Genomic DNA, 10,250 nt, shown 5'->3' with positions numbered 1-10,250 from the left:
CCGGACAAACACATTTAACAGCTAGCCGTGAGTGGGTCTGTATAACGGTCTGACTGGGCCTGGGCCAATTACGCACAATGAACCATTTGCCGTATGGCCGCGGAAATGCGAGTACTCTTACTCGTACTCGTACTCGTACTCGGAAGTACAAGTACTCGTACTCGTACTCGGATGTACAAGTACTCGCACTCGGAGACCCGTTCTTGTACTCGGAGGTACAAGTACTAGTACTCGACGCGTACTCGGTAACCTAAGTACTCGGCAGTACTCGGTACTCAGAAAAAAGTACTCGACTACAACACTGCACTATACATGTACAAGGTGAGTAAAAAAAAACCCGAAACCCCAATGTCGGGACAAATGTTTTAGTAAAGTACTACATGTAGCACTTTCAAAATCTAGGATATGAAAGCCGAATTCATAATCTTTCTTCTAGTACAAGAACCATTCAAATCACTCAAGTACTTTTTAAGTTACGGAATTTTAAACCACCGTTTTAAAGTCCACGAATCACAAAAAAGAGTAGGTGTTCTTTCAGCGAAACGAAAACAAATCACTTGGGATGTGTGTGAATTGTTTTAATTTTGCTAAAAATAAGAACGCACACCTAATGGTGATTGTGTTTAAAATTCTGTAACTTGAAACTTACATGAGTGATTTGAATGTTTCTTGTACTCAAAGAAGGATACGAATTGGGCTTTCATATCCTCGATTTTGCTCTTAAATACAAAAGCACATGGTTCATCTCTTAGTCTCTTCACTCAGTTTTAACCATTTCGATAATTGGCATGGGAGGTAGTATATATAAAGCCAATGCATGTACAAACAAATTCCCGGATGTCCCCTCTCAGGCTTCAAGTGAACAGCAAGGGACTATAGTCGTGTTCCCTAACGTGGCGCACTTCGAAGCTTCCCCAACTTTCCTCGTGTAGTGTTGCCAAACTTCTTTGTTGACAAACCTCAAACTCATGCAGTGAAATACTGGTACTTTGACCTTATTAATGCTTGCTATTTAACATCTGTGAACAATTTCGGTGTCATAAAATTTAAGCCGAAATTAAAAAACGGTGGCGTCCGGAAATTGGGCACAAATTGGCGGAGTGTTCCCTAACGTGGCGCACTTGAATAAATCTCGGAAAATTCCAAATTAACATTTAAGAATTTCTGCCAACTAATTATTATCTCTACTTACATACCCAGCCAGATGTTTGTCAGAAAATTATTTCCTTATTTTTCGGGGCATTTTCAAAGGGTTCACTTTGCACTTGAAAATAAAATCGGAAAATCACGCCAAAATATTGTTTTCTTTTAACTTTGTAGCGGGTAAATAAACTCGCGATTTATGAACGGGAGTGTTTAGAACTTGATGAAATGTCACTTTCTGTAAAATTTCAGTTAAAACTTTTGCTCTAGCTAGGCGCTACAGCCGAAAAATCAAAGTGCGCCACGTTAGGGGCCGCGCCACGTTAGGGTACATCAACAAATATTATAAGGCGAGCAGCTTCGGCGATTAATTATGCAAAACAAGACTTTCACCATAATGTCCCGATCACGACAAAAAAAAATGTCAATTCACAACAGGTATTTCTTGAATTATCGTCCGTGCAACGAGTAGGCCTAGCCTACGTGTTTTTTCCCCCATGAAACTTGACTTCCCCCACCCTGCGAACAGGGTGCGGGGGGGGGGGGGGGGGGGGGGGGGGGGGATACGAGCGAATGATACTGGGTACGGTGACCACTATTTGTGTGGAGCGCCCTCATGAAAGACGTTTTCAAGTAGCCAAAGGGCATGTTTACACCGCGCGGCTCTCGAACAACCGTACGCCCCGCCGCTACGTTCACGCCCATGCATGCAACCTTGCAAGCGCGGTCGAAAACATGATCATCAATTACATGTAGGCCTAGGCCTACTTATGTTTGTTTGCGATGTAATGAACATCACCGGGATAAAAAATGGCGAAGGTAAGTGAAAAACCACCCCCATGTTGTCAGACCCCCTAAAACTACGCGGTCCTATATTTAAACTTGATTTCAGCTTTTTTTGTTTGATAGTGGATATTTTGCCGGAGGTAATGACGGCAAACTACTAAAGGTTTGCCGGCGGCAATCCATATCAACAGAGGGCGCTGTACTCTTTAAGATAGGGCTGAATTATAAGATGTAGGCCTATTAAATTCCCACCAAAAGTTGTGTAGCACGTTTGGTGTAGTGGTTAAGCAAAGGCTCTACTAGTAGTAAGCTTAGCGGGATGACTCGGTTCGATTCCGACCGCAGCACATTTTAAGGTTTTTTTTCTCATCCCCAAATAAATAAGAATATTCTTCTTTTATTATTTTAACATGTCTCAAACATTTTTTTGCAGAGTACATTGTATTAGGGCCTACATTTTCTTTTTCAGATTTGTGGCTCTGGAGGATTTTTTTTAAAAGGGAAATAAAGTCCGAAATTATAAAATGGTCTGAATCCCATCTTGTGAATACGAGGTTACAACGATAATTTTGGCATTGAGCCAGACTAAAGTTTGTCAGGTAATACTTACTTTTAGGACCCCGTTCCTATATAGGAAGGGAAAGACTCACCAAAACAGTTGACTAAATGACACTCAAAATTGACATTCTGATACTTCTTGGCACATCTGAACAATTGGCAATGACACCTTCTTGACTTCTAAAGACTGCTTTAGCCTGCAAAAGTCACTTTGGTACTGGACAGACATCTGCAAAAGTCAGTTTTGAACAGAACTCGTAAAAAATAGAGGTGTCCTAAAAGTAAGGATTACCGTTTGTCACCGGAAAATGTTTAAGTACAAAAACCCAGTAACTGCGCATGTTCAGTGCATTATCCGGCAAACTAACGTTTACTAAAGGTTTGCCGTCTCCGGCAAAATATACACTGCCTTTTTGTTATGGATTTCAGCTTTTTTCCCTCACTTGCTGTGTACAAAAGTATAGGAGATTTCCAAAGTTCAGCTTTTTTTTACACCTTTTCGGCTGGTTTCAGCTGTTTTCAGCTATTTTATTTTATCAGTGGTCACTCACACTCCTGGAAAAAAAACAAGTAGGCCCCCCCTATTTCTGCTTCCGGTTTCCCTACCTACCCTATTCTGAGAGCCCCTACCCTGTAATCGGAAGCAGAAATATATTTTTTTTGGGCCTAATCAGTGGTGCGCGCTCCTGTATGATGTTTTTTACTAACAAGCCGGATGGCTACTGATGTTAGAGCCACTTGTCTGAAATTTCTATTGGTTTGGGTTTTTATGAATGGGGATAATGTTGCTGTTTTTCCACAATTTAGGAATTACGTGTGTACACTACAGTCCAAAAACCACTGAAAGAGCCTGTGAAAAACAGTTGATAGCTCCTTCCAACAGAGTTTCAGAGCCTTTCAGTGACACCATCAGGTCCCATGGCTTAAAGGGACACTAGGTCCTGGAACAGCCCAATGTGGCTACAAAACGCGCTTTGAACGAGATCATGATAATCGGAAATAACGTTTAAAAGTAGGATATAAACATCCACACAACTATCCTTTCAAAACTGGGCATTTTTGTGTTATTCCTGTATTATGCGTGCGAGAACGAATTTCGGGGTCCACTTTTGTGACCCCATAAATTCAAGCTGTTTGGATGCTAGTTGTGATTTCATTCGTAAAGTGTTTGCATTTTGCGGACGTTGAAGAAACCACAATTTTTTGCATTGGTGATTGGTCACCGCGTGCTGTTCCCGAGACACACAACGTGTATAACGTACATGAGAACAACACGAAAAACGTATTCGTACTCCGTCATGTCCGATGTTTTTTTCGTCTTTTCTCGGGAACGGTAAGACATTAGGTTGGTTTCCTTTCAACCAGATGTTTGAAATAGGCTAAGTAAATAATCCAAAACATAACATTTTCTGGGATTTCAGGACCTAGTGCCCCTTTAAGTTCCGGAAGGTCTGCTCCACACTTAAATCGCAGTCTTGTCGGAATCATCAATCTGCCAACAACCCACCCGCCACTTCTTATCTTTCTCACATGTTATATCCGCATAAAACAAAAGAATATTCGGAGCCTATTTCCGGAGCGGTGAACTGCAAGAGTTGAGAGTTCAAAGGTAGGCTCTCGCAGATGCGGTCCAAGGTGCTCGGGCAGAGCCATATATGTTTACAGAATGAATGCTTTTAAAGGGAATGTACATGTACATCATTTGCTTTTGCTGTAATTTTCAGGAATGAACTATTAGAGGGGTTAGTATAATAGATAAAATATTGTTACACTGACATGTTTGAAATTTTGTGTACGAAAATGCTGGAAAAACCAAGAAAAACAAAAATGTTCAAGTAGTCTGTTCCCTGACTCCACTAAAGATGAAATGGATCAATTTATAGATGCCAGAAAATTGTAAGGCAAGGGAACCAGTCTAGCTGGCCTGCACCCGTTCATGAACATGTAACCAATAGCAAACCAAATTTGGACTGAAAAAAAGGGTAAATTGGAACAGTATTTGAAAAATGGTTAGGTTTTTCCAACGGTGGTCGGCTGACCACCGTCAAAAATATACAAAAATACCATTGTCTTTAAAATGGCTTCACACCAGGTGCCATCATTTTACAGGATGCTTTAGACTGTCATTTACCAACATTGTAGTAAGGCATTTCTTAAAATCTTTGTAATTTTATTCGTGGATGTTTGCAAATGTTGCATATTCCCTTTAAGAATAACCAAGGCTGTCGTACATAATGTACAGAGATGAAACATGTAGTCTGGATGTAGCGTTTGTCCACTTGCATCTGTAATACTTTATCCTGATGACTACTTGAGGCAGAATGTTTTTTTTTTTTGAATATTCAAATTTTATTTGACTGAGAACCAACAAACATACATCGGTATCATTACAAAGTTCTTGAACTGAACTGTGTGATCAGATTTTAAAAATCAGACACAGTAAAAACAAAAGTTGGGTTAACTGTAAAATAAGCATCATATCAACTTGCCTCACTGTTGATTAATTAACTCAAGAAATGATTGACAAACTTTCCGGAAGAAATTGCCCCAAGGGGAAGGCAGTTAATAGAATGACCATCATTTAAGGCAACATACCGACCCATTTGCCCATTTCTTTTTAGTGTAAATCTTCCATATGTTGCACTAAAACAAATAGATATTTAAAAATGCTGTACACAGTCTTTGGCCGAAATGGATATTTTTTGCTCTGGCCACTGAAAAGACAAGTACCTTCAATCTCCAGCTTTTCATATATTTCTCTCTATCAAGCAATTTCATATGCTGTACCCCTTTTCGTGGTTCATCTTCATGTACATGTACTTGCAAATTTTGAACATATGAACATACATTTGTAACATAAATGTTTTGGAAGCCAAGTTAAATTTTGTCCTCTGTGATATTTGATGATACATTTGTATACATTTCTAAATGGGATTACTTATTTTTGAAATATCATTTTCTCTTTACAAGTAAAGCCTTAACATTTACTTTTATGCACTCACTCATAAGTCTAAATAAATTTATTCATTTTACTCTTTTTGAAATCTCAGGGTGTAAAGCGAGGTAGTGGGAGTGGTGACGACCGTCCAAAGAAGAGGCGGCGTAAGGATTCGGTCAGTAATGATGAGAATGATGCCGCTACGGATAGTCAAGATGTGCACAACAAGTGTAAGTGCATGCCACGTCCATAAGAAGCTTGCAAGGTCTGGATAGCTGTAGCTGTGCTGAAAGACATAAGTAGTCCTTAGAATTATTCTTAATTTTTCCCCAGCAGGATTGAGGCTGTATGCTATTTTTGCATGGAGGCAGTTGGAGATTTTGCAGGATTGAGGTTGCACATGTACATCTCAGCAAAAATGCCTAGGGAGTTAGGGTTAAAAAGATATGGCTAAAAACACTTGATGAATAGAAAATAAGAGCGATTTGAAAAAAGGAACCAAGCAAAAGAGTGCAAAATTAAAAACCAAATCCAGTAAAGACACCCAAGAAGGGTAAATAATCGTACAATTCCTGAAAAAAACTGACTTAAAATTGTGAAACAATTTGCTCACTGCAAAAAAACAGGAATAACAAAAACCACATCACCCAGCCTTTGCAATTTGCCCCCTCATTGACCCTATAGTTTTGTCATAAGGTAATGAAATATGTCCTGAAAACCCCCATGAATACAACACATTTCTCATTTGGATTTGTTTCCCCAATGGTTCATCAATCAGCTTCTAAAGCGAAACCAGCAAGGGTTTCCGAACGATTAGCAAACAGACAGAAGCTAGCACGGAGATCCGAATTAAGCCGTTCCAAGGCTGCTAGCAACAAGGCTAAGCAACACCGCAAAGTGGCAGCTGTAGTGAAGAAGCATGTCAAACCAACAGGAACAGCTAAGAAAGGTTGGTGCAATTGTAACAGTTTTTGCCACAACTGATGACAGTTTTGCTACTTGGTGACTTGTGATTTTTCACGAGTCACCGAATTGATAAGTCATTTTGGAAGCAGGCTTTAAACCAAACCACGCCCCCCATTCCCCACCACTGTATCCTACACTGATGTGCACTCGTCATTATGTTCTAATGATAACAAATGGGCACCGCGGATGTGTTACCTCATCAGAATATATTTATTTGCTTTTAGTAACAACGAGCAATTTTGCATCAATATACTCGCCCTTCCACTGATCCACAAAGACCCGCATTTTTCAACATCAATCATCTAGTATGTCTCACTGATTATAATAAGCCTACTGCCTAGTATAAATGATTCCAACACAAGGATAGATATTGAACATTTGCATAGTTTGGTCAAAACTAAGGAGCTTTACTATCTGGAAAGCTTTGACCTCTTAAAAGTATAATACGTACGTAGATAATAAGTTAGGCCAAATAAAACAACAAACATGTTTAGCATCCGTGCCCGCTTTCTTTTTGGAGGCCGCCTTTCTTTTCTGAAAAAAATGATAAAATTTAAACAGTGACATCATTTTGGCCTCTTTGCATGTTGCATCTGGGCCATATAAAGCTGGTACATGTATGTCATTTCCTGAGTCCAAGTGGCGGCCATTTAAAATAAACGCTGGCGGCCATCTTTAAAAATAGCCCAGCCAGTCGTTTTGGCGGCCATTTTGGGAAAAAAAGGGCCTACTCTTTCCTTTTTTGCAAAAAGGCAGGACGCTGAACATTTATTTTTTAATTTTTTTATTTGGCCTTAGCTACCTAGAGATAGTAATTCCATGAAAGAGATTGTGTTTTGCAGTGGATCTTTTGCTTTAATTCCAATGTTGATTCCATCGACCAAATCTTGTGCATATGCACAACTCTTTTATGCACGTTTGGTAATGAAAATTTGGAGCATATGGGCATCAGTGTAGAGATGATCCTCATATGCAGCTCACAACAACCAAAAATCATTAAATTAACTTGGTTTTTATAGATGCAAAGAAAGCGACTTCAAAGGCCGGCAGTAGCAAAGCAGTCTCAAAGGCCAAACCAGCAACAGCAGCAGCAGCAGCAAAGAAACCAATTAGCTCTAAAGGAGGGCACAAAAAGGCGACACCCGGAAAACCAAAGAAGGATGTGGCTAAGAAGCACGCAGAGAAAACAGCCAAGAAAACCAAAGCCAAATCTAAGGACAAAACCAAGACAACAATCCCAGCAGTTAAGAAGCGGAAGACAAAAAAGGAGGAGCTGAACGAGAGGCGGATGAGGGTCAAGGTGGTGCCTAACAACCAACTGACTCCCAACCTGAACATCAAGGTGGTGCAGAAGGACCCCATGTTTGAAGTCAAGTAAGTGCGACCCCCTAAAAAGGAAGCATTACACCTGCTCTTCCGTATTGTCTTCCATTATAATGATCTCAGGTAACCAATATGCTGGTCTTTCCGAAAGGTCTATTTTGTTAAAATATACATTTGCTCAGTTGCCCAGACTTGATGCCAAGCTTTGTCAACTTTGTGCGGAAGAAAATCCATACTGGATCACCACATTACCTGCCACCAAACACATCAGTTTTTCCCTCACCTTGTGATTTCACCCAAGAGGAAGCCAGGAAGCCTCAGCAATGCGAACATTTTTTAGGAAAAATGTGTTTTAGAGCACATTTTGGATGCACATGTCGTGCAGAACTAAGTTGAAGCAGCCGGTCAAAACTGATTGAAGTGTCTGGAAGACAGTGGTATGTTATCCGCATGGCATCGACAACCATGACAACGCCATGAGCTGGCCAATGATAATGCAATACGTCATTATGAATATTTATATTTTCATGAATATTAAGTTTATTTCAATGGATACTTCAAATACCACTTACTGTGGTCATCCCCTGAGAGTGATTATGAATAGCAAACTACCTACCTAACAAAAAGAACGTTTGAAGTCATTCTTAATGATACCTGACTGGCAAACTGCAAAGTTCTGAGGTAACAGGGACAGGAAAAATGTCACACTTTGGACACTAAATGTATAGAATATATGAAAATACATTCCCAATGTGAATGCCAAGTGAATTTGATGTTACAGAGTTTCACAGCACTTGTGTGTTGAACCTTTTTTCAAATTTGTAGCATGTAATTACCTTGGTCGTCACAAATGTTCTGTGCGTTTTACATGCATGTGAAGAATGAAAGGCCACATTTTGGCTAGTCAGTCACACACTAGGCTCAAGAGTAACCCAGAACTTGTTTGTTGGAGAATGTCCATTGGATTTGCCTTAATTTTCAGGAATGAGTCTGAGATTCCCGAGGTGTCCAAGTTTGTCCAGTGCAAGCGCAGCATCCGCGCCGTGCTGACCAACGACATGAGCCTCCTCAAGAAGCTCATCGAGAACAAAAATGTGCCGTCCGTTTTCCACAAACGAAGCGTGTCAGATGAGAGGACGGCTCTGGCTTACGCGGTGAGGACGGAGAACCATGCTGCTCTCAGGCTCCTCCTACCTGAGATTGACAACTACAGAGAGCGGGCCAAGCTACCAGATGTTGTCATGGAGTATCAGAGTTCTGGCCGGTAATGAACAGTTTAAAGAGGTTGTGGAATGCTCTAAGACTTTTCCGTCATTTTTCGGGTATATGTAGCCTAAGGTGTGATGAAATTAAAACGACTATTGTTTCTGTCATGAAATGAATACAAAAAGTACTTTTGAGAGCTGTTTTTCAGGTCCTGTTTCGACCCGAACACGCAATTTGTGTAAAAGTTGTCGTTGGGGGCAGCAAACAAAACATAGTAAATTGATGTAATAAACAGGACTCCCTATGCAGCGTAGTATAAACGAGTCCTGTTTATTACGTCACGATTTTTCTGATTTTACGAAGAACCCGACGACTGTTCATTTCAATTATGCGCTCGCCGACCAACAAATTACTCGATGAATTTCAGTTTTATAAACATATAAACACACATTACAAAAGAATGGGAGTTTGTCATTATGATATATATGGGTCTACTCTACAATAAAAAATATAAAAAACAAAACGACTTTCAGCATTCCACAACCTCTTTAAGATTTGAGGCTTTGCATGGTGCAGTATCGGTATCATTTCAGTTTGCGGTAAGACCATGTGGTAATAACTACTGCTTACAATGGCTTAGTCTCCTGACGATGACTAGAGCAGGCTAGTCGAAACGTTGAGACCAAAGACAAGTTCTTTTAGAACTTAAAGCAGGACTGTTCTTATCAGAACAAAACAACTTAGCGAAAGTTGATAATAAGCAGGACAAGTTCTTCTCAGAACTAAATATCTTCTAAGCAGTAGTTATTACCACATGGTGTTACCGCAAACCGAAAAGATAATGAACAGTTTGTTCAGCAATACAAATTGTTAAAAAAACGGTTTGGGAAATGACATTTACACCGAAACATATTTTTGTGTGGAAATTTCCACTCCTCTGAATTGTATGAAAATATGTGACATTCTTTCTTGTTTAATGTGTTTGTCAATTGTACTCTTTCTCACATGGTGTCCGTGCTGTATTCTGATAATGTAGGGCACTATTGCTGTAATGTCACTATTGGCAGATACTCTGTAGTTAAGGCTTTTTTGGTCCAAAATGTGAAACCAGAGGAGATTATTAGGAAAGTTGCTTATTCACTGGCAGATTTAGGGGGTGGGCAAAAGGGGGATGGAGGGGGGGGGGGGGGGTGGCAAACCCTTTCTCCACCCCCACCACCCAGAGCATTGAAAAACTGCCCATACCCCTCTTCCACGAACCCTTTACCCATAGCTATTTCTACATACTTTGGTGCATACACAGGTATATGATAGTCCACTTTGAACAAAT

The 10,250-nt window shown here is 40.1% G+C and overlaps 1 protein-coding gene across 1 annotated transcript in view; it reads left to right on the top strand.

The window, feature by feature from the left end:
- The first annotated feature begins 6,209 nt into the window (after positions 1-6,209).
- LOC119742923 (poly [ADP-ribose] polymerase tankyrase-like) overlaps positions 6,210-10,250 on the top strand; it is a 71,233-nt gene continuing 67,192 nt past the window's right edge. The window contains exons 1-3 of the mRNA XM_038219189.1: positions 6,210-6,374; positions 7,411-7,765; positions 8,697-8,978. Of these exons, the coding sequence (XP_038075117.1) occupies positions 7,680-7,765; positions 8,697-8,978 (368 nt within the window). The 5' untranslated portion in view covers positions 6,210-6,374; positions 7,411-7,679. The remainder of the gene's footprint in view (positions 6,375-7,410; positions 7,766-8,696; positions 8,979-10,250) is intronic.

This window comes from Patiria miniata, unplaced genomic scaffold (genome assembly GCF_015706575.1).
Source record: "Patiria miniata isolate m_02_andy unplaced genomic scaffold, ASM1570657v1 HiC_scaffold_6, whole genome shotgun sequence".
Lineage (NCBI taxonomy): Eukaryota > Metazoa > Echinodermata > Asteroidea > Valvatida > Asterinidae > Patiria > Patiria miniata.
Note: the sequence above shows the minus strand (reverse complement) of the source record. Positions and strands in the feature narration are given on the sequence as shown.